The sequence below is a fragment of the Prunus persica genome, chromosome G7 (assembly GCF_000346465.2).
Source record: "Prunus persica cultivar Lovell chromosome G7, Prunus_persica_NCBIv2, whole genome shotgun sequence".
Taxonomy (NCBI): Eukaryota; Viridiplantae; Streptophyta; class Magnoliopsida; order Rosales; family Rosaceae; genus Prunus; species Prunus persica.
In genome coordinates this window covers 21,052,593-21,080,344 of record NC_034015.1, presented here as the reverse complement: position 1 = coordinate 21,080,344, position 27,752 = coordinate 21,052,593, and the positions used below count along the sequence as shown (strand labels likewise).

General features: G+C 37.7%; 3 protein-coding genes and 1 long non-coding RNA gene across 4 annotated transcripts; 2 read left to right on the top strand and 2 right to left on the bottom strand.

The window, feature by feature from the left end:
- On the bottom strand, positions 2,419-7,927 carry LOC109950236. Its single transcript, XR_002272528.1, has 2 exons — positions 7,401-7,927; positions 2,419-7,181 (listed from the first exon to the last, which is right to left on the bottom strand). It is a non-coding gene; the product is annotated as an uncharacterized LOC109950236 (long non-coding RNA).
- Positions 15,691-16,946, top strand: LOC18769500 (calmodulin-like protein 3). The gene has a single exon (XM_020569168.1). It carries the CDS (start codon positions 15,852-15,854, stop codon positions 16,542-16,544), a length of 693 nt encoding a protein of 230 aa, XP_020424757.1. The 5' UTR covers positions 15,691-15,851; the 3' UTR covers positions 16,545-16,946.
- LOC18769209 lies at positions 17,684-20,825 on the bottom strand. Its single transcript, XM_007202372.2, has 5 exons — positions 20,253-20,825; positions 19,279-19,414; positions 18,754-18,974; positions 18,386-18,559; positions 17,684-18,105 (listed from the first exon to the last, which is right to left on the bottom strand). Exons 1-5 carry the CDS (start codon positions 20,457-20,459, stop codon positions 18,019-18,021), a joined length of 825 nt encoding a protein of 274 aa, XP_007202434.1. The 5' UTR covers positions 20,460-20,825; the 3' UTR covers positions 17,684-18,018.
- Positions 23,418-27,146, top strand: LOC18770373 (probable serine/threonine-protein kinase PIX7). The gene is made up of 6 exons (XM_007202066.2): positions 23,418-23,857; positions 24,701-25,020; positions 25,126-25,261; positions 25,570-25,703; positions 25,782-25,905; positions 26,269-27,146. Exons 1-6 carry the CDS (start codon positions 23,737-23,739, stop codon positions 26,721-26,723), a joined length of 1,290 nt encoding a protein of 429 aa, XP_007202128.1. The 5' UTR covers positions 23,418-23,736; the 3' UTR covers positions 26,724-27,146.

Below are 27,752 nucleotides of genomic sequence, written 5' to 3'. Positions count from 1 at the left end.
AAAGAGCCAAAGAGAGGGAGAGAGGCTGCTAATTGGGAAGGGAAAAGACAAAGTCGTGGGTTAAATCAACTCGACAAAACCCTTCAATCGTGTTGGGCATGTGTGTTGGTAGATGGTGTCAGTGATATACTGACAAATGAATACATGCATTTCCATGCAATTGTCGCTGCCCTTGTACACGTGCACACACACACAACCTGACTGCCTTTGTCAAACTGCTTCCTCCTCCTGCTCCTCCTCCTCAATTTGTATTGGTTGCTAAGCCATATTCACATTCTGCCGATGCTCAACTCAACGTAGAGGGTGAAACACCAAGTTTCCCTTATATTCTATTCTACATAATATATTCATGTTTTTTAACTTTACCTAGCTATTAGTATTATGTGTTGAAAAATTCACAAAATAACCTTACATCGGCTAGTTAAACAGGTGGTTAAATTAAGAACAATATTAATGTTGCTAGTAGTGGACTAAGGGTCCGTCACTTTGAAATCTTAACATTATGCATCCCAATATCAATATATATGCATAATATAAAGCACCAACGGCTACCTAATTACTCATTCTCACCAAATTTTATTGTCTGTTAACACTTGTTTAAACTTATCTTTAATTTCCAAATTCCAGTAATATATAACATCTCACAAATTGTGTCATAGAATATACTCAGTATAAACATATGTAAGCTTTGTCAGCGGCAATGATGTTACATACTGAGAATCCACTCTTCAATAATTAAAGAACACATGTACTTTTCATAATTAAGGCTAGTCATGGTTGATTAGCAATTTATGTTTTCTTCTTCGAATCAAGAAAGAAAAAAGAGCACAAGCAAAAGAACACACGAGCTAATGTGTAGTCTCTTATCTCTATCAATCCCCAATCCCAATAGCCGGAAAACTCTATGCATGATGGTGAATGATGCAACGAAAGTGGTGAAATAGTGGAGGTGGTTGAGTTGAGTATTATCAAATCAAATCATACGAAATGACAAATGTCGACAAATGATGAATGAAAAAGCACAGATTAATTTCGGTGAAAAGATGATTAAACAAAGGATTAATGAGTGAGTGCCAGCTGCTTATTAACTTTAAACATGCACATTGGAGGACCCCACTAACAAATCACAAATCACAAATCACAAATCAGTGTCACAATGAGGAAGAGAAAGGGGGTGCGTAGTGCATTAACGTGCGCACCAACTCTCTGTTGACGTAAGGTTAAGGAGGTTCTTCAGTGGTTGAGTTTGGGATGGATGAACGCAAGGCATCGTGTCCGCCAAAACAACCCGACAAAGCGACCTCCGTCCCGGGAAAAACGGGAGTGTACTACTGTCACATACCCTCTCACACCTTCCCACGGGTGGGGTCGCCCCCACATGCCGCCATGTGACTCCACTCCCAATTTTCATTTTACTCCTTTTTCTTTTATACTAGAAAATTGACTTGCAAGTAGGTTTGCCCAATTTTTCATTAAGGTATGAATAGATGCTTTTAATTATTTCGTTACATCGTAATTTCATTCTTAGTTTCATTTTGCCTCAATTTAACTTCTGTTAATGTATACGTGTTTTACGCGATGACTTAATTTAATTGAGACAAATTAAAATAATACGTCATTAATTTTGAGTTAGTAAATTTAGTTATCTATGAAGAGAAGCAGTGTCATATATTTTTTTCTCAAAAAAAAAGAAAGAAAAAGATAGTGGTTGGACCACAGGCATATTGGAACAGTTGTGAGACTACTGTAGGTGTCAGCTGTTTAAATATTAAATTAGAGCAACCTAATTTAAATCTAACCACTTAAAAAGGGAAGAATACAACGACAGAAAGCTCCCATCCCATGGAGCTTGCTGCTTGTGAGTTGTTTTGTCTTTGTTTTTCTTTTTCTTTTGGTTGCCCTTGGCAAGGAAGGAGTTGCAAATGCAACCCACATGCCATATAGCGCGTGGGACATGACTTTTCGTTTTATAACGAGACAGATCTGAAAAGGGTCCCAGTAGCGTGCCCCCACTAGGGTAACCGCCACCGTCAGATCCGGCAAGTTGCATCCCAGCCGCACATATATTTATTGTGGAACGGTTTTCACATAATTAGCTGTCATTAACACTAAATAATAAATAATTAAATTTTATTAGGGTCTATAATGCGATCAAACGTAGTCAGCTTTTAATAAGGGTTGAATGAAGGGAATGGGAAAAAGGGGGGGGGGGGGGGGTGTTCTGTGACTGAAATCTCAGGCCCAATATTCTTCTTGGGATTGATGGTAAAAAGAAAAAAAAAAGAAAGAAAAACCCTCAAGTTTTACTATAAATATCAACATCTCCCCTCTCCTAAACCTACACCTCTAACCTCCTCCTCTTCTGCCTAAACAGGGCTAGGAACCCTTCCTGCTTTCTTCTGCAACTCCCTTTTTGGGTTTTTTTTTTGTTTTTGTTGTTATCTCTGCTTTTTGACAATTCTGCCTCATCTCAGATTAGAGCTCTGATTGGTTGAAGCTTCTAAGCATCTTATCTCTCTATGTGTGGTGTGGCTTTGGTGACTCTCTCTTTCTCTCTCTCTCTCTCCCTCTCTCTCCATTTCCTCCATAGACGATGATCCTCTTTGTATTCTTCCACAGCTTTCTTGAACTGCATCCATGAGATCGATCGATCTTTGCATGTGAGGCTGCAGTCACTCACTCACTCACTCTCTCTCTCTCTCTAACTGGCTTGCGGTTCAATAAAGCTGTGGGAAGATACAGATAGGTTCAATAAAAAATCACTATCCGATCTTCAGCATCACACATATATATATTTATATCTTGGTATGAAGCCTAAACTTACAATTTACAAAGACATTTTAAATCACTCAAATTTTGTCTCACTTTGCACAATTGTCACTTGATTTGTTTCTCAGTACCCATAAAAATTCAGTCTTTCATGATTTTGAAGTAGGTGGTGGATGATGGGTGTTTTTCTAAACCATGCCATAATGAAAAATTATCTCAACCCTAATACTTCATAAGGGGCTTTTACAAGCTTTGCGTTTCGGATTACATGGAGATCTGATTTCTCTATCTGATCTGTATGTGATGATCCATATATAATAATACAATATTACAAATTAAATATTTTTATTAGTGAGATTATTGTAGCACTTGATGATATTTTTTTTTTCTGTGAGTTGTATCAGCGGTGACAATGCATCCACATGCAGTTCCTCTGGGGAGAAATCTTCACCCTCCTTCTGATCGATGCTTCAGAGAACATTCTGGATAAGTAGTTCTCTCTGATCCATCTGTACTTTATGATTCATTCAGCAGTATTTAACGTTTGACATTGTTTATTAATGCCAGCAGAGATTAGATTCTTGTCTTTTCATTATTTTGTTTATAATGATAATGTTCTTCATTTAATTAGGCATTCTTTACAGTGTGCGCACATGAATGTTTATATTTTCTTAAATTTGCATCAAAACATAAGAGCTGATTAAACTCTTAACATCCTAAATATGATACAATGTGCCTATCGATCTGTACATCTATACACTAGTGTCGTTCGATAACGTGACAGATCGTTCAGATAGTCGAGTCATTTTTATATACATGAGATTTCTGAGATTCAATTAGGGTCAAACATCGTTTTATCATATCTGCCTCATTCGTGAGTGACTTTCACTAAGTCATTGCAGCCTCATTACTTTGCATCCGTTTCTCATCTGCCATGCCGTCTCTTGCTACATACCATTATTTCACTTGTTGAGTGTAATAAGGTACGTTCAGTTGATATAGCTAGGCTTTCTCTTATTGGTTTTTCCTTTTACACAAGTATTGAGAGCTATGAAACCCAAAACACATGGTAAGGTAAGGTTTGTTCTGCATGGACCACAAGGTTTTGTGTTGTTGCCTTTCCTTTTCTCATATCGAGCTCTCACTCTTACTTGCTAGCTTTGGAGCAATTATTTGAAATCTTATGGGTTAGGTGAAGCTTTTATATATGTATCAAATAAGGAACAAAATGCATAAAGCAAGATGATTTAACCAAGAGATGTCGTGTTGCTTTGCCTGAAGAAAATTAGGGTTATGTTTTCCCAAATATGCTAAGGATCTACCAAGTGTGAAAAAGGGCATCCACATTTTTCACTGGCAAGGTCCTAACTAAGAGCCAAAGCAAGAGTATTCATGGCTGTGTCATCTCCACACAAGAATTCGGATGGATTTGCAGATGCTGCTCTCACGGGGATTTGAATACATCCAATTAATAGGACCAACCCCTTTTGTCACCCTAAATTAATGAGCCATCTCCACAGGTCATATGATCCAACATGTATACAGGTCCTAATGTCGCCCACTAATCTAAAATGTATTATAGTTGCTCATCTTTCATTTGCTGTATGTAACCCATATTCGCAATATGACAGATCTTATAAATTTGGATTTTCTTTGCGGTTATGTGTTTGGTTGAATTATTATTACCTTTAGCTTAACTACTTTGAATGCCATGATTCACGGTAGATTGGTGAAGCTAGAAATGAGATCATCATCATCATCATCATGAGTTGGTACGTCTACCTTAAGTAGTACCTATAATGGATGAAAGGACAATCGTTTCAAGTTTATTTCATTTCATCATATTTAATATATAGTTATTGCTTGATTGGTTGATCAAAAGTTATCACATTGCAGTGACGTGAGTGTTTCATTGCTTTCCACAACACATGGTGACAGAATTATTGCTTCTCCGTGCCATTTTTCTCTTTCATTTGGTCATGGTTTGGTTTCCAGACGTGTGTGTTTGTTTCACACCCTTTTCTTTCACGTTGAGCTGCCAGAAGAGTCATAAGCACTTTTTGCTTCCAATTGGTGGTGTTCTTTATTTCTTTTTATTTTGGTAGAGTATTCTTTGTTCTCCCCAATCTGTTTTCTTTTGAATTACACACATGGTTCCTTGATCTTGTTGCGGGACCTTAGCAAATGAATCGAGTGGCCCACTTCACGTTTTTGCGTTGTTTGTTAATGGGAATGGATCCATAAATTCCGAAAGTTCCTTTCCTCGAAGAGGATCTTTGTTTATTGTTAACTCATCGATGGCTTGGCTGCATATAACCAAAAGATTTCCCGAATAATTCATTGAACCAATGGAGAAATTTACGATGCAAGTGATTTTTGAGGATTTTACCTGTGGTTTTATGTTGGGGTCGTCAGAACTCAAATAACATGACTCTTCAGATGCTAAACATGGTCTTGTATCACGGAGAGGAGGGTCATGACCCATGCATCTTTTAGCAAAGTCAATTCATCTTCTTTTTCTAATATTTTGGCATGTGTTTTCTTTGGCTGATGCCTTATGAGTGCTGGAATTTGGATCATTGTACAAATTCTTGACCCTTTTATACCAGATTAACTTGCTAATTGCGATGACCGTTCAACCAAATGCATGCTGCTGACTTCTCCCAAATATTAATTTAATTACTTTTAGTTTATGTAAGTTGTATTTATAGCAGCTTGTTAACTTCCATGAGATAGCTTTGCCGCCTCTCGCGATGATCATTACGGTTTCATGAACTCTACCTGTTTGCCTCTCTCTCATCACGCGTCTTAAATAATAGCACCATATGAAAGTTAGGAGTCTACAATTCCTGTAACTAGATAAAGAAATTAATGAGGCCTAGCTAGTAAATTTAAATACACTGACTGCAACCATGCATGCCATTGCCTCCTTAATTTGTCTGGCCTGACCTATTCTGAACTGATTATCGTGGACCTGCCCCTAGCTAGCAAGAGGTTGTTAAAAACCTTTATATATCAGAAATATTCGTTTTACTTGTATAACGTCGCTTGCTAATCCCGCTAAACTACATGTTGTACATTGATTACACTTCCATTTTACTCTGCAGTGCAGGTTAATAATGGTCAAATTCTGTGCCTAAACGAAACAGAGAGAGAGAGAGAGAGAGAGAGAGAGAGAGAGATTGACATGTGAAGTTGTAAGTAATGAAGTAGTTGAAGCATGGAGCTTGTGAGCACTGCGCAGACAGATAACTTTAATGCTATTAATTTGGCTGTTACAAAATTGGCCAATATGCTGTTAATGTTGCATCCATCTGACCAGTGATTGCAATTTTCCAAATATCATATAGTTGCCGAATTGTCCGTATTCAACTTACAATTCAAATATATATATATATATATATGTAATGTGTTGAGGACAAAAGTTAAAGCTATAGCTAGCTCTGGCTGATCAACTTACTGGAGAGAGGGTACGTATAGGCTGTTCTAAGCAAACAACTCACATGTCGCTCAGTCTGATCTCAACTATTCAGATATAAGTTAAATATATTTATATATTATTCAATTAATTGAAAAAAATAATCTGTATAATACAGAATTCGATTTCACATTTCATAATTGATATGCAGAAGTAGTCCATTCTAACTACTTAGTTACAGAAAGAGCTATAATTGGAGCGAGCTAGCTAGCTAGGGCCAAATTTGAGATCTGTTTCTTCTAGCTAGCATGGAACCATTGAAAAGGTAAACTTTTGGATGTTTCATGCAATGCATCTAGTTGCAAATGAACTAAAAAAAGTTAATTTATTTTCAAGATTTGTTATTTTAAATTTGAGTCTTTGATCAAGGGAAGCATAGTTGTGTGTGGGTGAAATGCCATTGACAACCCTAGCCTGGAGGAAATTCATACAAGTGAGTGTGAGAAAGAGACAGAGAGAGAAGAAAATAAAACTGATTACTGATGTAAGAATGAGAGGATGTGGTTAAAAAACCTATGTCAGATAGGGACAAAGTTTAACCTTTTTCACAGAAATGTAGGAGAAGATGTGGAAGCAAAATCAAAAGGCTAACAGGAACAAGTGTCATCATTTATGATAAAAAGGAAAGGGAAAGATAGGGAATCTTCTCTGAAGATCAAACTCAAAATTTCACCATACTGATTGAATGAATCAGGAATATTATTTTAAATTAAATGGAAATTTCATCAAAATGTACCAGACAAGACAAGAAGAAAAATGTATTTTAAAATTACCATTCTGCAGCCCCTTCCCATGCATGGCTCAAACGTGTGCCAGTAGATATAACAAAGTTTTAGGTAAAAAAGAAGAAGAAAGGAACACTGAATTTCATCTTCATGGGTTTGTCTTCAGGGAAATTCAAAGAATTCTGTCAAAACTTATGGAGAAGGGAAACCTACATTGTATTGTAACTCAGCAATATCAGAACCTATTATTATATATACTTTTTAAACAAAATTCAGAGACAGTTTTTTGTGAGGGGGCCCATCTGTCTAATAAAAAAATAACATTTTGATGCACTGATAACATCCCACATAACTACAGTGTCACAAAAACGAAAGAAAAGATTTTGAAGAATTGGGTGTGAATTATGTAAGAAAAGTGAGAGAATTACCAGAAAATATACATGATGAAGAAGATGACCTTATAATTCTTCGGCTAAACACAAGAATTGGTCTGTACACAGTACTTGTGTTGTCTGCTGTCTGCTGCACTGCACTTACATTGTAAGCAGCAATTCATCAGAGTCCGGAATTGCCATGTTCTCCCACAGCTTTCTTGAGCTTCGATGGCGCTAGCTAATCTTGAAAGCGATAAGCTTAGACAGCAAAGAATTGAAGTTCAAGAAAGCTGTGGAAAAGCATGACCAGGACTTGTTTATAAATTCACTTCAGATCTCACATATCCTGTATAGTTAGATATATACTAATGAGAGAGAGAGAGAGAGAGAGAGAGAGAGAGAGAGAGAGAGAGAGAGAGAGAGAGAGAGTTAGAGCTGGGAAAAAAAGGTCATCCCCTTACATACAAAGTCTCTCAAGGACCACTCTACAACATATAATCTGTCTACCAGCTTTATAGAGAGGGAGGGTGGAAAAGGGTGGGGTGAGTAGGGTTCACTCATAAGGGCATTTTACCCACAAAATGCCTTACTTTCCTACTCAGTGCGCTGTGGGGTATATATACACATATATATATATATATATAATACGTCAGAAGGGCAAAAAATAATAATAATAATAACCATATACATATCAATAAATAAAATAAGGAAAATTTTACTGGAAATTAAAACTATATATATAAATATATAGTTAGGGAAAAACAAAAGAGAAAATGAATATTTGAAAAAACCATCCCCATCCTCATCATCACATGCCTCCATGTGATCAAGATCTCCTTTTATTTTATTGGGATTTAAAGGTATGGGTTGTTTATGGTCCCCCAATCCTTATGGTTTCTTTTCTATATTAATTATTAAAGGTAAATAATAGATCTTATCATCACTCATGATAATGTAATTTTCCATATTTTAGATCATACTCTATATGCACTTCAGCTGCTTATTTTATGTAACAATATATATATATACTTCTCGACCTCTGGTGTCCCCATTTTAAACACCTAAAATCTCTACTTTCATAACTTTTTTTTAACCCTTCTGCAGTAACTTATGGTTCGAATTACACCACATACATGAATCCTTGATCTCATCCAGGGAACGGAAACACAAGCTGTTGGTGGCTAAAAAGCACCCGGCTTGAAGCATCTTGGTGGTCTGGCTCAGAAGTTGCTCCCGCTCCGGACTTACTTCAAGGAAAGATAGGATTGGGCAATTCCGCCGGTTCTGAAGCTTGCCTTAGCCAATGTTTTCAAAAATTCCAATACCATAAGCGGGTGCTTCACACTCAAAGAAGTAAAGATGGAGAGTGGGTGTGGGAAAGGAACAAGCTTCAAAGACGCAAACATTAGAACATTCATAGCTTGGGATTTCAAATGGGTGAGAAATTTTTGATTGAGACAACATCATCCATTGTGATGCTAACCATCCCCAAGTGGGATTGGGTTTTTTTACCAAGTGCCCCAAGAAGTGAGTCGATAATGGTTACCTGATAGGGGACCTAGGCTTGTTACAGAGAATCGGAATCGGTTCCCCAAAAATGAAAAATCTCTCTTCAGGGGCATTCTCAACCTACAGACTATCTTCAACATATCTCTGAAGTTTGGTCAGTTGAGGGCACAGCTGCTAGACTTCAATAATTTGTTGCTCTATTTATTTTTTACGACATTTCTTGTTTTTATTGAGAAGAACGATAGTATACTAAATTTACAGATCATATTTTATATACATAAAAAAGAAAGAAAAGTGTATGTTTGCAACAGTTTGGCATTGCTGTGCTGTGAAAATAATCGTTGTCAAATTTGCTGTGAGAGAAATCAGGTGTGAGATAAAGCAGTTTGGCGTTTGGTAAACTTTTTTTAAAAAGTGTTGTTGATACTGATTCCCGCATAATCATTAAACCCAGCGCCTCTTCAAAACTGATTCCTGTATAATCAGAAAATGAAAGCAGCTAATTAACTGCTTTTCCTTATAGCTTTATCTCACAGCAATTTTAAACAATAAGTGATTTTATCATAATTTACCAAACGGGCTGGGCTTTCCAAAAAAATTTAAAAATCACTTATCACCCCAAATAATCGTTGTGCTGTGAAAATAATCGTTGTCATATTTGCTGTGAAAGAAATCAGCTGTGAGACAAAGCAGTTTGGCGTTCGGTAAAATTTTTGTTAAAAGTGTTGTAGGTATTGATTTTACGCATAATCAAAAAATGATTGCCGCATGATCATTAAACCCAGTGCCTCTTCGAAACAGATTCCTACATAATCAGAAAATGAAAGCATCTCATTAGCTGTTTTCCCTTATAGCTTTCTCTCACATCAATTTTTAACAATAAGTGATTTTTTCATAGTTCACCAAACGAATTGAGCTTCTCAAAATTTTTTAAAAATCATTTATCATCCGAAATAAGCAATGCCAAACATGCACTAAATATGTTGTCTGAGAGAGAGATCGACGAGATATAAGACAAATATGCCCTAAATTTTAAAAGGAGTTTATGAAATTAATATGAATGATGATTGTGGTAAGATACATGAAAATTAGTTCTCCGTTTCACGGCAGCTTCCTGAGCACAATAATTAGTTAATCATGTTTGTAGTTCAACAGCAACTAACCTAATCCACAATTTTATACTACAAATGTATCTCATGTGCGCGTGCTTCGCTAATACTAGTATCAAAACAATGAGGACAGTTTTTTTTTTCTTTCTAGAAATATCATAAAGCCAGTCAGTCAGTCAGGCCCCCCTTCAAACGTTCATTTTTCTGAATGATGTTTGTGGGGCATCATGTTTAAAACTCATTGGCGTTGCTGATGTGATAATGTGCATCATATATATATATATATATATATATATAGAGAGAGAGAGAGAGAGAGGTACGATAAAATGAAGCTGTGCCTGTGTTTTAATCACATGCTCTGCCCTCAGCAACTCAGCAGTGATGTTAAAACGGTTACAGCGGCGGTGCTAGATGTTGTGTTGGTATCAGCTATATGTATGTTAGTCGCTTATGCGCTTGAAATTTTTTCTAATAATTGATATTTGCAAGCTCAACATTATGATCAACGGTTAAAAGTAATCCTAATGTGCGTGTGTGACTCACGTTATCAAAATTTCGTATTGGTGGCAAGCTGTGGGCCCATCTTCTATCAACCCTAATTATTATTATTATTAATTTTCAAAATAAAAATTCAGACCCCCTCCTCCTCTAGTATCTCACCCACCGTTACATCAGTTTGATATTCAGTTTGTTTTCTTTTGTTGTGTACGGCGCAAGTGGGGGTTGGGCGGTCGTGTAGGATTCGTGGTTTTCACTCCGTGTTCACCTGTCCACCCAATCCACCCTGTGCTTGTTTATCTGCTTCAATATCTACCTTTAGATTGTAGTATATGTGGGCCTGTTATCTAACATTATCATATGGGATTAGATTTTTCCCAATAATGCAGATGATTTTATAGCAATAGATGGCTTGCGTGTCAAGCTTTAGATTTATATATGGATGGCTAAGATATGCACATCTCCCATTCCTCTTCTTGCACATGCATGTCTTCGGGTGGTGCTACAACAGTACAACATGAGGCCATTAATGACTGAGACTTTTTTTCTTTTGTTTTTGCAGGATTTTTCGTATTGAGAGGGACGATAATGTATTGAACTCACAGACAGTATATATATTCTATAACTCGAGACTCATGGTCTTTTATGAGAGAGCGATTACTCCAAATCACTACATTAGTGAGTCCTTTTGCATGACTTTCTCTTTTAAAAGGATGTGGAAATGAAAAAAATAAATTGTAATAATTTCATTGACAGAGGAAATTAGTCGAATAGGTAGCTAAGTATCTTTTTATAATTCAAATAGCAATAACATCATGTATGTATATGAGTAGACTGTACACGAAACTAATAGAGTTTTGGACGCAAGCTTTGTTACTTATTTACCCAAAAGGAAAAGAAAAATAATGGAGACGGATATTAATTTAGTAGAAAGAAGCCAAAATACTTGTTGACAATTTCTTCAAGTCACGTCTCTCACATCATAGATTCATAATGTCTGCAATGCATTTTTTTTTCTTTGGCTAGAAATAAAGTCCTTAGCTATCAAAGAAAAGTCTTTGATACCTTTTGTGTTAGAAGACTTGAAGTCCATGGGGCTATCAACCTAAATGGCGCCGTGGCAGGAAGGAATGACCCCACACGACCCTTTGGCCTATATTTTAAAAAACCTGTTTTTTTTACCATGCAGATCAATGTAAAATGTATGATTTTGCATTTGCGCATGGCCGGAAGATGGATTAGCTGAACCAGTTGAAATGTTGGAATTCTGAGATTTTGCAGGTAAACAGTACACTGTACATGGTGGAGCTAGCTAGCCTGGTCTCTTTTCTACAGTACTCACTACTGTCATTTGGTCATTGAGTTGTGCCATTCATCTATCTGTTCTGTGGTACACAATGGGGCCAAACAAAACATAAATAAAGCTGATTTCTGCGCCACTACTTGGAGTTTTTTTAGTGTGAGAATTTCTACAATCTACTTCATCATTCTACGCATCAAACGTAATATTTCAACAAATAAATATGATTCATTCGCAAACCGCTGTTATAAATATGATATTCGAGTACTCGCAACTTCTCCTTTTGATTGAATCACATTTAACAAATGAAGATGTGAAATTGTTGCGCATGTCCTTTGTAGTTTGGCAATCAACAACGGGCTGAGTGAGTGGATCCATCCAGGCAAGCGTGTGTGCAGCAGAGAAAGAGAAAGAGAGAGGGGTGAGAGGACAAGGAGGGCAGAGGGAATGATAAGATGGTTCTGTTATCATTGTAAGATTGTGATAATTGAAAGGACCCACAATTAGCTACGCTCCAAAAATCATCTATGAATTTTAATCTTTTGCACGAGACGAGAGCATCCTCACTCACCGCCTGGATTCATTTTCATTACATGCAGTGTAGCAGTGGGTACTGCTACTCGTACGGATCAATAGTATCATTCTGTTAGTCCTCTTTTCTCTTTAATTGGTTTACCTTTTCACTTCCCTAGCACTTTTAACACCCCCCCCACCCCACCCCAAAAAAAAAAACAATCGTTTCAATAAAATTAACTTACTTGAAATGGGAATATCATCTCCGTGCTTCAAAGTTTGAGTTTTTACTCCTTATTTTCATAATCAATTTTGATAAAAACTTTCAAAAATAGTCAAAAACTAACGTAAATAGACTCAAAACCTAAACCCACATAAACCTAACAAAGCAAAAGAAGTGTCCAGGTAAATAAACTAAAAAGCTAAAGAGGATATTCCTTTTCTTTTTTTTTTCTTTTTTTTTTGGGTAAAATGAAATCATTTAAAAAAAACCAAAGCTACATGGACCAAACCAACGCCTCAAGGAGCCAACAAAAGGAGGGACCCCCGAAACAAACGCAAACAAAGAAAGCCCTGCAATAACACAAGGGGCACCCATAGTACAACAAACCAAAGGGCCTATCCGACCAACGAAGAAAGTATAGGTACAAAGTGAAGAACTTTGCAACTACAAAAATAAAAAATAAAAAACCTTTTAAATTTATGTAGGTTTGAGTTTTGAGGGCAATTGAGTTTGTGAGATTTTAACTATTTTTGAATATCAAAATTGATATTTATAGAAGTATAAGATAAAATTTTGAATATTTTTAATAACAACTCGAAATTAGAATTGAGCTTTTACGACTACCATAGTTCATTACAAGATTAGTATTTGATTAATGATAAGAAAATGTTTAGATGCCACTGACTTTAGTAGAATCCTTTAAAATTAAAATTAACAGGGTTGGGGTTAAAAAACACAAGGATCACATGGTCTACCCTATTAGGGCATTAGCCAATGGATGAGGGATAAGGTAGGTGTGTAGATGGGCCCGGGCGGGGAATGGGCATCTCCAAATTGCTGTGTAAGCCAGGCGCATGTGATTATTATCCCCTTGGAAGGAATAAGCGTACGTAAAACGGGACGGGATTGAAGCAGGCAGGGGTATGCATTGTCATTTGTCCGTATGCTTGGGATAGTCTGTCTGTTGTCACTATCATCATGGGTCAGTGAACAGCCTGTTTAAATTTTGCAATTTACAATTTACATTACAGGCTCACCATTTGGCAATTGGGGGCATTGGTTGGCCGTTGGACATTTGATTCTCTGTGTCGCGGGAGCCTGGAGGCCAAAATTGAACAGCAGAGTTGGGCCCACCATACAGCCAACACTTTCTATGCAACTGGGTCCAAACCTCAATTATGATCCATCACATGCATGCCGTTTTTTCTTTTTTCCCTCTTTTCTTTTATATCATTTATTAAACGAAACATAGGATACTACTATAATTAATTTTTTCTTTTATCTCATGTATATTACTGCACTAATTGGTTACCCTCTATACGAATATGCGCTTTTCAAATGGTGTCTGAGAATTTTTACTGCAGTAAAAATACATCAGTGAAACCCAATTGAAGAGCCATACTTGTAATTCAAGAAATCTTTTTTTTTTTTTTTAAATTTAATTTTTTTATTTTATAATTTATTTATGCAAACGATATTAAATAAAACAGAAATTCGAATACAGAACATCGATGCATGAGTGACTAATGTAAAATGTGTTCTTAATGTGTAGGTAATTAAGTAGACAAATCACAAATTAGTGGTTGTCAGAGATGAGATGCGTGACAAAGGCTTAAAAAGAATTTTGCAGAGATGGGGGTCTCATACAATAAAAATCCTTATCTGCAGGCCCATCTGTAGCCCTGCTAGTTGTTGGACTTGTCTAGTCTTCTTTCTTGGAGCCTTATGTATGCAGGCTTTGATTGGCTAACTGCATTTGGGAATGGGATCGATCGATCAGCTGACACGAGCTGGCTACCTAGCTGGGACCTTATTATTAGACAATTCAATTCAATGTACGTAAATTATAGGTAAAGCCAAGCGACTATTTGTCTTTTAACTTGCTGCTTTAATTATTTTTTGGAGACTTTTCTTATTAAGAAGGGCGATAGCATATTAAACTCACACACACTACACGAATGTTATGACTCAAACTCACTAATTCATGACTTTTTTTATCGAGAACAATTACTCTAAATCACTACACTAATAGGTCATTTAACTTGCTTTTAAATACTTGGAACTATTACAACATTTCCAAAGGAAATTAATGATCTCAAAATTTGGCTAAATATGTACATAATAGTTGGGCCTCTATCTATGGAGGTATTGTGCTGATGGGTTTAGTCCAACTTGACCCTCTGAGGTGTTGTCCTTCAACAAGTTGCCTAAAGGCCCAAAGCTTAAAAAAAAGTTTCAAGAGCTCATCATCATGGGTTGTTTCTGAATAAAGTTTCCATAGAAACTTAGAATCAGATGCTTGAGGATGGTTTTGGTACAAGTCAAGTCGTGTTAAACAAAAACAAGGTATATGCTGCTATAATAAAGAAAAGCAGCATCCAAAGGGAAGGAGTAAAGTAAAGGGGAGAGAACTGCATTTCGTGGTGGCTTGCAATGTCTATTTGGGGGAAAAAGCATAAAAAAGTTGCCACTTCCAAAGCAATATATGACATGATAGGTTTTTTACTGAATTAGTTCCGTCCTTTTCACCTGCAATGCAAGTTGAAACACACGACACCGCACCCAAAGAAGGTGCAACATAGACATCATTTTGCTTCTTCCACAAGAACACAAATGAAGTACGAACCGGCTAGTGTCATGTATCTAATCATTCCTGCGATTAAAGTGGTTGTGATTTAAGCAAACAACTTGATTAAGTTTATGCAGAGCACAAGTATAATTCAGAGGTTTCCACAGAAAAGGTAATTTTCTTTGCAAGAGACAAAGACAGAGACCAGGACCAAGACCAAAAACCCGCCCTTTGTTGAACGGCAGGGCAGGGAGGGTACCTATCAGTATTCAACCATGGGAAAAGCCATTACTACCTATTTGCTGATTTTGGGTGGCTGCAACAGAAACATGGATCTCAGAAAAAAGATAAAAGACTCGTTCAACAAATACTAATTAGGGTCCTGTGTCATATGTGTGTGTATGTGTGCAAGTCAACTTAATAAATAAATATTCATAAGACAAATAAACTATGTGATGGGAGTGAAGCGTTTAAGTTGTCACATGATATATCATATATAGTAAGCAACAAATAATATTTTTTTGTGTCACTATGTGTGACATTAATTTATTTTGGAGTTTACGCGGTTTGTGGGACCGTGGGGGATCAAAGGCACACCAAAAACCGCGTACCCAGGGTAGTGCCGAATGCTTTTGGAAGGAAGGAACTCACCACCAGAGACTTTTGATAACAAGACAAAAGTTTTCTTCTTGCCCTTTGTTCCTTCCGCCTCTTGTTCTTCTTCTCTCCTTCCTTATCTTTTTTCTTCTTCAAACTAAGTTTGTTGAACTTGAAGACAAACAAAATGGTGTTAATCACCATACTGTTGTTAGCAGTTCTATTCATTGCTGGCCTCATTAACATAGTCTTTTATTTGCCCACCAACAAGTTCCTTGCATGGTTTCAATCTCTGTTCCAAGCCAACTCATCCACTGCTGCAACTCCAGTGGCTCCACCTACCAAAAGCAAAGATATTATTAGCAGCAACAGAGCGGAGGATGCAGAGCTCAAGCAAGTATTTGCCACCTTCGACAAGAACAGTGATGGCTTTATCACAAAGCAAGAGCTCAAGGAGTCGTTGAAGAACATCAGAATCTTCATGAGCGATGCAGAGGTGGAAGAAATGGTGAAGAAAGTGGATGCTAATGGAGATGGGTTGATTGAATTTGATGAGTTCCGCATGCTGTGCGAGTCAATGCACCGTCGAGATCAGGGAGTGGGCGGCGAAGATGGGAACGGGTTAAGCAGAGAGGAGGAGGCAGAGGAGGAACTGAAGGAAGCCTTTGATGTGTTTGATAAGGATAAAGATGGGCTGATTTCAGTGGAGGAGTTGGGGGTGGTGTTGTGTTCTTTGGGTTTGAGAGAGGGAAATAAGGTGGAGGATTGCAAGGAGATGGTTAAGAAGGTTGACAGGGATGGGGATGGTATGGTTAATTTTGATGAGTTCAAGAGGATGATGAAAGGTGGAGCTGGAGGAAGACTTCTACTAGCCCATTAATCAAGTCCAGCTTATCCAGCAGTAAGTTTGAAGGACCTTCATCAACACATACACCAAGATGTATAGGAAATACAAAGAGCTCTTCTTCTGCAGTCAGTCACCATACTTGACTCATTTCCACCCTGCAAAAATTAGCTGTGCAACGGCGTAGGATGCTCTTCCTCTCTAAGTCTAACCAACCTCTCTCTGGCTTTCTCTCTCTCTCTCTCTCTCTCTCTCTCTCTCTCTCTAAAGCATTTTATTTTTAACTATTCATGGCAGACAAACTATCATGGTTTTTAATTAGAAATGTAGCTTTAGTTTTTGCCCTCTTGCTATGTCTATAATCTTTGCCAATCTTGATCAAGTGAACTTTGTTTCACTGTTATTGCAATATGAATATGAATTGTGTGTTTACCTTAATATCGTTTAGTTTCACTCTTAATTTGAGTTTTGCAACATATATACATGCATGGACTACTAGGTTTTTGCACTTTTCTTACATGTACTCAATTGCAAATTTCATGGCCTGCTGGAAACAAAAGCATATGTAAATAAATATAAACTCGGCATCTTTCATCTTAGTTAGTTGGCAGCTGCATTAAAGAAAGGGTCATGCTAGGGAGACCAACTTTAGATACCAACTTGTGTACCAACTCTCTAATAGAGGTGGAGCCCACCAATACAATGAGTCCCACACTCTATTAGAGAGTTGGTACACAAGTTGGTCTCCCTAGCATTTTCCTTAAAGAAAAGAAGCAAAAAAAGTAAAAGCTAGGATCACTACATGTATTTGGGTCCCTACACCAAAACTTTTAAATTGTTATAACAAGTTTACCCTATCCCATCCCTATGTGCAATACAGAAAGCGCCGTTGTACTGAAGCAATACCCTTTCTATTGATTAATGTTAATGAAAGTAATTCAGAGAGAGAGAGAGAGAGGGAGAGAGTCAAGGTTATGGTGCCAAAGAGAACCTCGCATGCGCTGAACGGAAATTCTTGTTCCAACTTGTCCATAACAGGTTTTGCAAAACATAAGCATTAGTTAACTTGAGCTTGATATACCATTTAAAATAGACAACTAATAAGGTGGTCAATTTTTTGGCTCAGTTTGGGAGATTGGTGAAAACGCATTCAAGATCAAGAGCATGCAATGGAATGTACAAGAATTCAAGCATCCATTCTCATTATTGAAGTATAAAGATACAACGAAATTACTAAAATGTGACTTTTCTATCAAACCTAGAAAACATCATTGAGTATCAAAGTAACAACAAATTAAGAGAGCGATGGGCCAAATGGCAACCATAACAAATCCTCGACGTTGTGTTTGAACGAAACCATCTGTCTTCATCATAACAGAGGAAAAGCTGCTGCACAGCCATTTCCCAAATAAGACAGCATAATGCAGCTTCAAGTGCCTTCATGTCATTAGAACTACCATACAAAGCACTTTATCCATCCACAATGCAAATTCATCGTACTTTTTTAATCTTAGAAAACATCCGGATGAAAACGCCCTGGGATGGAGCTGCTTTGCTGAGCCTGCTTCAGGTGCATTGTTAGTGCATAGTTGTTCACCTGATAAGGTACCAGAAAAATCAAACAGTCGTCATCAGAATGCAGGGAACTTAGAAACCAGCAGCAAAGTTTAAGGAAGCAAGACCATGAAGGATAAAGAATCAAACAAAAAATGAACAGATAGCAAGGGAATGATGTAGGTGAACAGTTTCTATAAAACAGTCAAACATGTTGTCTTCCCCTTCGGGGAGAAAAAAGAGAAATATAATGTTGTATAAACTTTCATCAAAACATAAGGTTGTACAAACTGTTCCAAAGTTATTAGGTTACTGAGCTCAACCTCGAGGGTTCTCAACTGTTCCTGGTATTGGGCCACCAGTTGCTTCAGATGCTGCAATTCCTGGCCTCTATCTTCGTACTCTTTCTGGCGTTCATGCTGAGTGGATACAGCTCGCTTTAAAATTGTGTTTTCCTGAATTAGAACTTCCAATTGTTCCTTCAGCATCATATTTTCCTACATCAAGGCAAATCATAAGTACAGCTAAGCCAATAGAAAGAAACAAGCCATTATCAAATGTTCCATCCTCAAACATCCACCATTTTTCTAAAACTAATGGAAAGAAAAAAGTGGTGGAAAAAAATGAAGTTTTTAGACAAAAGAAAATTACATTGGACATGCAAAATAAGTAATTTAAGATATCATCACACCTGGTGAAAGCTTTGGGCTGCCTCTGCTGTTGCACGTCCACTGATGGATTTCTCCAGGGCCTCAAGCACTCTTGAAGCACGAGCTTTAGCATCATCCATGTTGGAGGCACTCATCATCTCTCTAACAACAAGCTCCACCCAGTCCGCTCCATCCTTGGGAAGGTTATTTAGCCCTGATGGATCATCAGTAACTGCAACCTCTCCATTTGTTGCAGCTGAACCTGATTCAAAATATTGATCCACACCCTTTAATGTCAAAACGTGTATCAAGAGGACAAATACTTATAGATTCCCTACTTGAAAGCAAATCACAGTGGAATGAAACAAATGCTTCATAACAGAGACAAAACTTTCTAGGAAAAGCAAGTAGAAAGTCCACAGAATATTCTGCTACAACCCTTAAAACAAAGTGGTTGAAGATAACCTTGTCAAGAGAACACAAGAGTGTGTTAAAATCAAACTGGATACACCCATCAACGTAAGCCCAAGTTCAAGTGGTCAATTGAAGAAAATATCTACTCATACCTTGTGACTGGAGTTGCACATTTGCTTCTGAAGCTACATTAGATTTGCCTGCAGCAGAACTTAAACGTAGCTCATTCAAACTTCTGATAGCTGAATCCAAATCATCACCACATTCTTCAAGTGCTCTCTCCAGAAGCTAGGATAATAATTCAGATATGCTTAGCAATTTGTCATCTTAATTGAGTAGACATGACACACATCCTCCAAAATTGAAGGATATTAAGATCCTTTGCCAAGAAAAGGAAAATAAAACAGATATACATGCGGATTTTCAACTACCTACGGGACATCACCAATCACGTTGGGCTGTAATTGCGTTACACAATGAAGTCAATGCGATCAACTACATTGGGGGGCATTGTGCATTTGTGTCATGCATGTTAAACGCCCTGTATACATATACACAAGCACACAGATGTATACATATGCAAATATATGCTTAATGGTTACTGGCAGTCAGAAAATTAGGAATGCAACAGAGCGAATATGGCAAAAGAAATTCAAAAGAAATGATAGAGAAACATGTCATTAGACACTAACTCAACAGTGAGATATGCCACGAAATGATCATCAAGTTTTGAACCAATTATCACAAAAAACACCCCGAACACACAAACATGCAAGAGGGATTCCATTTGTAGTTTGACAATTGTGCTAAACTAATTGTAACATCAGCTGCAACTCCAATACTAGAATACCAATATTGGACATAAACAAGGCAGAGTATGGAGAAAAGGCAATCCCTTTATTGATGGGCATCTAAATTAAGACTCGCTAATCCCTTTATTGTTAGGGTCGCATTCAAATTGGTCAGTGCAGCAGCTATGTGTGATAATCCAAACAAGACATCAACTTTATGGCTTCAAATGATGCATATTATAATAAAAACTGAATATTTAAACGTAATGAGAGAGAATTTTATTCAGCACAAAAAAATACAAATAAAAAAGAGAAAAGATGAATGAATTGTGAACCTGGTTGTCCATGTCCGGGAAAATGGACCTGAGATGGTCGATCAAATGCGAAGCAAACGACGTCCGAGCGGGAGTCGGAGGAGAGAAACGTACAGGTGAAGAAGAAAAGCGGATTCTCTTGGATGAGGAGGAGACAGGAGGGGACGATGAGGGCAGCGAGTTCTCTTCGAATATCGATGATCTCTTCCCGCACACTATGGCAGACATGTTTTGCCTTTCACTCTCTCTCTTCGGCCTCCTCTTCCTCCACCCTCTGCCCCACCTTCTCCCTTCTCATGCAGCGCACCGTTTCGATCGTATTTCTCCCAATTTCCACCCTAATTTCCGATCTAGATCGGAACCCCCTTTCTCTTCAACCCCTATTCTTCAGTTATTATCTTCTTGTTTTTCTTCAATTTTGTTAAAATTAATTGGTTTTCTTCAACAAGAGAGGAATTTTGTGTGGCGTTTTAATCGGTTGTGTTGTGTGTCTGATGAGCAAGCAGCCTGGCGGGTGCTTTGCTTTCTCCCATGGGTTTTTCGGCCTTTTGGGTTTCCCTCGAGACGAGCCACCGGTCAGGAACTGATGATCGAGTAACGCCTGGGTCCGAGGAAGGGCGAATCAGATCAAGCCACGTCATAGAATGAAATGGAAATTTATTTGTTAGTGGGGTACGTGGTTGGATGCTATTGGGCTTTGCTTGAGAGTGCATGGAAGGTCAAAGGTGGGATGTGTGTTGTTGTCATGGTCAAGTAACTGGTGCCGCCCTGGATTACAAGTCAATAAGTTGTAATTCTCTCTCTCTTTCTTTTTTCTTCTTTTTTTATTATAAAAAATATAATGATTTTAGAGTGGGCTAGGATAGGAGGGGCAATAGATGGAGACTGAGATTGGATCCGTTAAGGCCCAACTCGAACTCCATATATGATAGTAGTGGCAGAGGTCCCAACCCAACTTCTGTTTGCATGGACTCTCTAAACAAGGAAAACGTCTTCAATACCCAACCAAATTATTTCATACCCAATTAATTTGGTTGGAAGTCTCATGTAAGGTAACACACAATTACGCATTATTTTACTAATCGTGTCCATCATGTTATGCTATTAAACTGTCAATACGAATTGTATGATAATAGCACATTATAAAGAAATTGAATATCAATTTGGTGCACCGATCGATTTTCTTATCATATTTCATTCTTCTCTTTGAACAACTTCCCGAGACACTTTATTCTATGGTTTTTTCTTCATATCATGTTTAGTGTCTATGATTAGATTGGATGTATAAACTCAATAGATTCAAGGTATTTTAAAGTACAAAATGAAAAGCAACGTTTCAATTTTATTTTTTTTTTCCAAATTCAACTTGTTGATGTCCTATTATTTTACTTTCAACTTAGACAATTTTAAAAAATTAACTTACATTTCTTTCTCCAACATACACTGAATTAAGTGAATTCAATTCAATTTTAAGCATGATATGTAACCTAAGGGCCGGAAAGGCAAGGTAGCATCATTGGAACCACAAAAGTGCTCGAGTAATAAAATTGGGTCTAAATTAATAGACTGACCCAAAAGATGCTACCAACCTCCACTTAGTTCAAGTGATGATGGATGGAGCTTGTACTGCAATCACCCAAGTTGGTTTTTGGCTTTTGAAACTCATGTTGGTGGAAACTCCTCATCAATCACATATTCTTGGGATTAATTCTCTCTCTGAACGACTGAACCTATCCAGCAAGGGCACCTCGTCAGTTGATGCATATGGTTCTCTCTATGTCTCTGTGAGGTGCTGTTTATCAACAACAGGAAGGATTTCATGTTATTAAGCCCAAGAAAATTTCGTCAGATTATAACCTATAGTTTCCATTAGGTAGGTAACTAGGTTATAAGACTTTTACCCAGATCAGATCAGATCTGATGTAGCTTGATCATATATGCAAAATGCATGACCTGATTTCAGGTCCTACATGTTGCCCAATAGGTACCCAGTTACCAAGTAATTAGTCCAATTTGAAAAGGGTTTGGTGTATTGGCAATGCAGTGCACATATGTGCATTAGCATTACTATGAACGTGAAAGCATCTTCATCTTTCTCCTACATCAATTATATAGCCTGGTAACTTTATACCTCTGAAATAGGATATCTTGTTTGCCCATATGATGATGACCTTGAGTGGGCTTACACTAGTCACTAGTACAGTCAGCTGTTCTCTCTCTCTCTCTCTCTCTCTCTCTCTCTCTCTCTCTGTAGTGGGGCCTACACTGAGTCCCACACACTTAGTGGGGGCAATGGGCATAAACTCCTTTCCAACAAGGCATTTGTCAAGTTGCAAAGCACAGTGTGTAGAAGAAAAAAGAATATCATCTCATATTGCTTTTCTTCACCCAAAGCATCATAGATGGAATACAATTTTGTTTTATGGTTGGTTGATGAAATGACCTCTCACCAAGCACCCCTCCTCCCCCTCTCTCCCCCACTCACTCTTTCTTTCTTCCTTTTAAAAAGGCCCCTCAAGGAGAAAAAAAAGAAAAGAAAAACCCCACCTATGAATAAGCCTCCCAATTCCCACCCAAAACCATATAGGAATATATATCTACACTGCCATTTGAGAGAGAGAGAGAGAGAGAGAGAGAGAGAGAGAGAGTGAATGATGGGATTGCACTCAAATATGCTCTTGACTGTCTTTCTGTTAGTTTTGACCAAACAATAATACAAGCAAGAATTGTTTACTAATAAGAAAACTTATTTGACCCTCAATTAGGAAAGCTAATAAAGATTAATTCTTACATATTACAAACTACTAAATATCTCAAGATCTTTCAGCTCGGGTGCCAATATTGTATTGGCCTATAAGGCACACTTGATCTGCTAATAATAAACCCAAAATAGTCAGTCATACACTTTCACATATTACACACAGCCGTCTCATGTTATAAGAATTTTTAACATGCCATTTCTATTTAATTTCCAAACATCCACTATAGTTAGTTCATTAAGGATAGCATGTCACTGATACACAAATGTTCAAAGACATTGATTTGGCTGTGTAGGTTTCCCTTGCTTGCCAAAACAGTTTTTTTTTTTTGGTCTGAGCCAAAACAGTTGTTAGGGTACAATGTTTGAGGTAATTTTTGGTAGGTAATTTTGTCGAGAGAGAGAGAGAGAGAGAGAGAGAGAGAGAGAGAGAGGCGTTCCCATCCATCCCCCACACAAAAGGTGGTGGCAAAAAAGTTCTTTTTGTACACACTGCGATGATGGCGATGATGATGCCTGCAATCTCCAACAGCAGCAGCAGCAACAACAATACTACCAAAAAAACCAACACAAATTCTTCCTCTCTGTCTCTTTCTCTCTCTCTCTCTTCACCATACCTCTCCTATCTCCTCCTCTCTGTTATTTACACTCTTAACTTAAGCATGGTTAATATCTCTATCCGTTCCATCACATCGATCCCATGCAATTATGTTGAAAACCCATGAAAACTAAGACCTTGAAAGAGCCATGGACAACAAGTGTGGGTGCTGGGCTGTCCTCAAACGCGGCGTTAGTGGTACCTGCAAGTCCTCTGCTTCCAAAGACTCTGTTAACACTATCCCTCGCACTAGTCTTGTTTATGATGCAGGTGTATATTCTTTAGCTTGTGTTTTCATTCTGCAACTTTCAGTATTTATGTGTTTTCTCAAAATCTTAGAATCTTATAGATTGATCTAATTATCTCATAAATGCGCCATTTGAATCTTCTTATGGGTGTGTTCTGTCTTCAATTTCTCGCGGACTTCTGAAACTACGCGCTCTATCTGTCTATCTCTGTGAATTTTTCAAGCAATTCAAAACAGCTTCAGTGTTTAAAAAAAATAAAATTCCGGGGGTGATTCTATACTCAGCTTTCCCTTGTTTTCTCAACAAAGTTTCAAAATTTTGTTGTTCAGAACTGTCTCTGCAGTTTTATTTGAATTGAGAAATCACGATGTAGTGGTAATTCCAGATCTCGAACTTGGTTTCTGCTGGTTTCTCTCCAAGATCTCTATCCTGAGCTTTATCCACCAAAATTTGCAATCAATTTTTTTTGTTTTAGTCAAACTCAGTGGTCACTGAAGACTATGGGAGTGATTTATACCTCGTTCCTTCTCATGGATGCATAAATTTTGTTCCTTGACTGATGGGAAACCGCAGTACTAATCCTTATGGGAAACCGCAGTACTAATCCTCATAAATGTGACACGGTCTTCATGCCACTTATCTGATTAATTTCACAAACATCTGAAAATTTTGAGTTTCCTGCCCTTTAGTTAACTGATCTTTTAGCTCAATTTGGTTGCATAAGTTCAGTCCTGCTGGAATGTTGGTTGAATTTTTCAATATCTGTGGAAGTTGTATCTTGATGTTCTATTTCAAAATGTCAAACAAAGCATTAGAAAGACGTGTGATTGAAGAATTGTTGTTAAGGCTCATTCCTTCATTGCAGCAACGGAGACCAGATATCTTAACGCTAGCAATAGGGACCTCCTGCCCCCTAATGAAGCCCAGTTATCCTCTGATACTCCCAATCCACCACCATCAGATGAGAAGCCTACTCGCCAGTTGCTCCAATTTACTTTTCAGGAGCTCAAATCTGCAACCGGGAACTTCAGACCGGATAGCATTCTAGGCGAAGGCGGATTTGGATATGTCTTCAAAGGGTGGATAGAGGAAAATGGAACAGCACCAGCAAAACCTGGATCAGGGATTACAGTAGCAGTTAAAAGCTTAAAGCCAGATGGTCTCCAAGGCCATAGAGAATGGGTGGTTAGTAGAATATCTGCCTTGGGTTAGTAGATTATTGCTGATAAAGGATTGTCCTTGAGGTACTGAAAAGTTGGAAGGTGACATGTGACAATTTCTTTGATGCAGGCCGAAGTTGACTTTCTGGGACAGCTCCACCACCCTAATCTTGTAAAGCTTATTGGATATTGCATTGAAGATGATCAAAGGCTGCTTGTTTATGAGTTTATGACTCGTGGGAGTCTTGAAAATCATCTTTTCAGAAGTGAGTGAAATGTTTTGTTGTCTGTTCTTCCTTGTCATCTTTGTTAAATCTCTTGTAATGTGGTTCATTTTGGATTCTCCATCAAAACACCTTCTAGGCATAATTAGTTCCTAATTTTAGTCAGAAAATTTTGTCTTGCCGTTAGTGTAATATCACAATGAATTTCAGTTTCCTGTTAGTAGGCTGCTGTTTCCCCACTGAGCATCTGCTTTCCCCATCTTTAGTGCCTGTATTTTCTCTAATATTAATGATTTAATACTTTATACTATGATATGGATGCTGATTCTGATTGTTCAAAATGTTTGAAGGGACTATACCTCTGCCATGGTCCAATAGGATTAAGATTGCACTTGGTGCGGCAAAAGGATTGGCCTTTCTCCATAATGGTCCAGAACCAGTCATCTATAGAGATTTTAAGACATCCAACATTTTGCTTGATTCGGTATGTACCTTAATACTGTTGATTAACCATGTTGAGTGTTTTGCTTAAAGGATTCAAAAAATTGGTTTTGCTCTATAGGAATACAATGCAAAGCTATCAGATTTTGGTTTAGCGAAAGCTGGGCCGCAGGGAGACAAAACACATGTTTCTACCAGGGTTGTTGGAACATATGGCTATGCTGCTCCAGAGTATGTGATGACAGGTAAGAAAGTCATAGCAGATAGTTCAAAGTAATTTGAGTCTGTTCAAACTTTCACATACAGTATAAGTCTTCTGTGAGAATTAGAAGTTCAGGAGACTAGCTGAAGATAGCATGTATGTTTAATGTTTACATTGGAAGAAAAACAAGTTGAACCTTATGAACAGAGCACTAGGAAAATTAAGAACATCATAATGATATTCAGCTATCTGAACTTCTTTTTTTAATTAATCCTATTGGCCCAATTGTGATTCGCCTTTTTGGATTTACAACCTTATTAACCCAAGGATCTTCATGTTGAATTTCTTGTTCCAAAAGCAATTTGAGATCTCACTAGTACAACTGTTGTTTCCTTCATTTTTCCAGGACACTTGACATCTAAAAGTGATGTTTACAGCTTCGGTGTAGTTTTACTTGAGATTTTAACAGGAAGAAGATCGATGGACAAGAAACGCCCTAGCGGAGAACAAAACCTTGTGGCCTGGGCTCGGCCACATTTAGCTGACAAGCGAAAGCTTTCCCTTCTAGTGGATCCACGCTTGGAATTGAATTACTCCATTAAAGGGGTACAGAAAGTCTCACAATTGGCTTACAACTGCCTTAGCAGGGACCCAAAATCCCGGCCTACAATGGATGAAGTAGTGAGGGTTCTTACTCCATTGCAAGATCTTAATGACCTGGCCATCTTATCTCATCACTCTCGTTTATCTCAACAAGGAAGGCGCAAGAAGAAACCTGATGGAGCTCACCAGCTCACCTACAGCCAATCTAAAAGCATCAGAGATTCTCCGTTGAATACTGGCAAGCAGCAACGTAGGTGATGGGCGGTCAACCCCTTTCCTTGACTGACCCAACAAAGGTCCTGCCTTTGCTAAATGGGCTGTGTGAGGACAGTTTTCTTGTGCTTGTATAACTTTGGGGTGTATGAGTTTTTTCAGAGACAAAGGGACAATGGAAGAGGCTATGAAAGATGAATGATATGAGATCCTTTTCCTTTGAAGTACCCTTGCATTAGAGATCAGCTAACCCATCAATATTTGGGAACCAATATAATCCTCATTCGTCATGGTTTGCCTATGTTTCAGTTGAGATATATATATATATCTATATATATATATATATATATATATATTGATGATATCTTGTAATTAGATAAACCTCTCATTTCTCTAAGATTGTTATTTTCTGCAGCTAATGTCAGTCACTTTGAGTTTATATTTAAAGCTGCATGCACTTTCCTTTTACATCTTTCCAGTTCTGCAGGTTTTGCTGTTAATTACATATTCAAATGTATAAGTTAACCTGCTCTCTAAATTTTGCTATTCAGTGTGAACCGAATAATTAAATCAGTAATGAAAAACCTTTAGGTCATACCTAAAAGATAAGCTAGCTACCAGCATCATGTATCAGCATGTTTCCTGCAAAAATTCACTACTTTCCAGAGTCCACAAATTCAGATGCAAAGGCGCATGTCTTTATTCTGCGCGCATAAATTTCTATGACGTGAGCATTTTGCAAGTTGGCTGGTTTTGATATCTCTCCTTCTTCCTACCCTACGTTTATTTAACCCAAAAATAAAATCGAATCTGCCTTTAACTTATTCCACACACACATATACAATACAAATGGGTACGCAGAAAGCGCATACAGTATACGTACTGAAGCATTCCTTTTGGTTACCAAAACTAACATGCTTGCCATCCGCAAAAGGAAAAAATGGTATGGCTCATCTTCAAATTTCTTATAAGGTTTATTATCCCATCAACCGCAATCTACAAACTCTGGAGTTTCATGATGTTGATTAAATTTTTCATGAAAGATGAGGGCAGGACAGGATCGTATATAAACAA

What these genes read in the sequence shown, in the direction of transcription:
- LOC18769500 (XM_020569168.1), top strand. Translation starts at nt 15,852, where the DNA reads ATGGTGTTAATCACCATACTGTTGTTAGCAGTTCTATTCATTGCTGGC.
- LOC18769209 (XM_007202372.2), bottom strand. Translation starts at nt 20,459, where the DNA reads ATGTCTGCCATAGTGTGCGGGAAGAGATCATCGATATTCGAAGAGAAC. An exon ending in CAGCCCAAAGCTTTCACCAG is followed by an intron (nt 18,560 to 18,753) that starts GTGTGATGATAT and finishes GCCTTGATGTAG; the next exon opens with GAAAATATGATGCTGAAGGA. An exon ending in AACAGTTGAGAACCCTCGAG is followed by an intron (nt 18,106 to 18,385) that starts GTTGAGCTCAGT and finishes GTACCTTATCAG; the next exon opens with GTGAACAACTATGCACTAAC.
- LOC18770373 (XM_007202066.2), top strand. Translation starts at nt 23,737, where the DNA reads ATGGACAACAAGTGTGGGTGCTGGGCTGTCCTCAAACGCGGCGTTAGT. An exon ending in AAGGCCATAGAGAATGGGTG is followed by an intron (nt 25,021 to 25,125) that starts GTTAGTAGAATA and finishes TCTTTGATGCAG; the next exon opens with GCCGAAGTTGACTTTCTGGG. An exon ending in TCCAGAGTATGTGATGACAG is followed by an intron (nt 25,906 to 26,268) that starts GTAAGAAAGTCA and finishes TCATTTTTCCAG; the next exon opens with GACACTTGACATCTAAAAGT.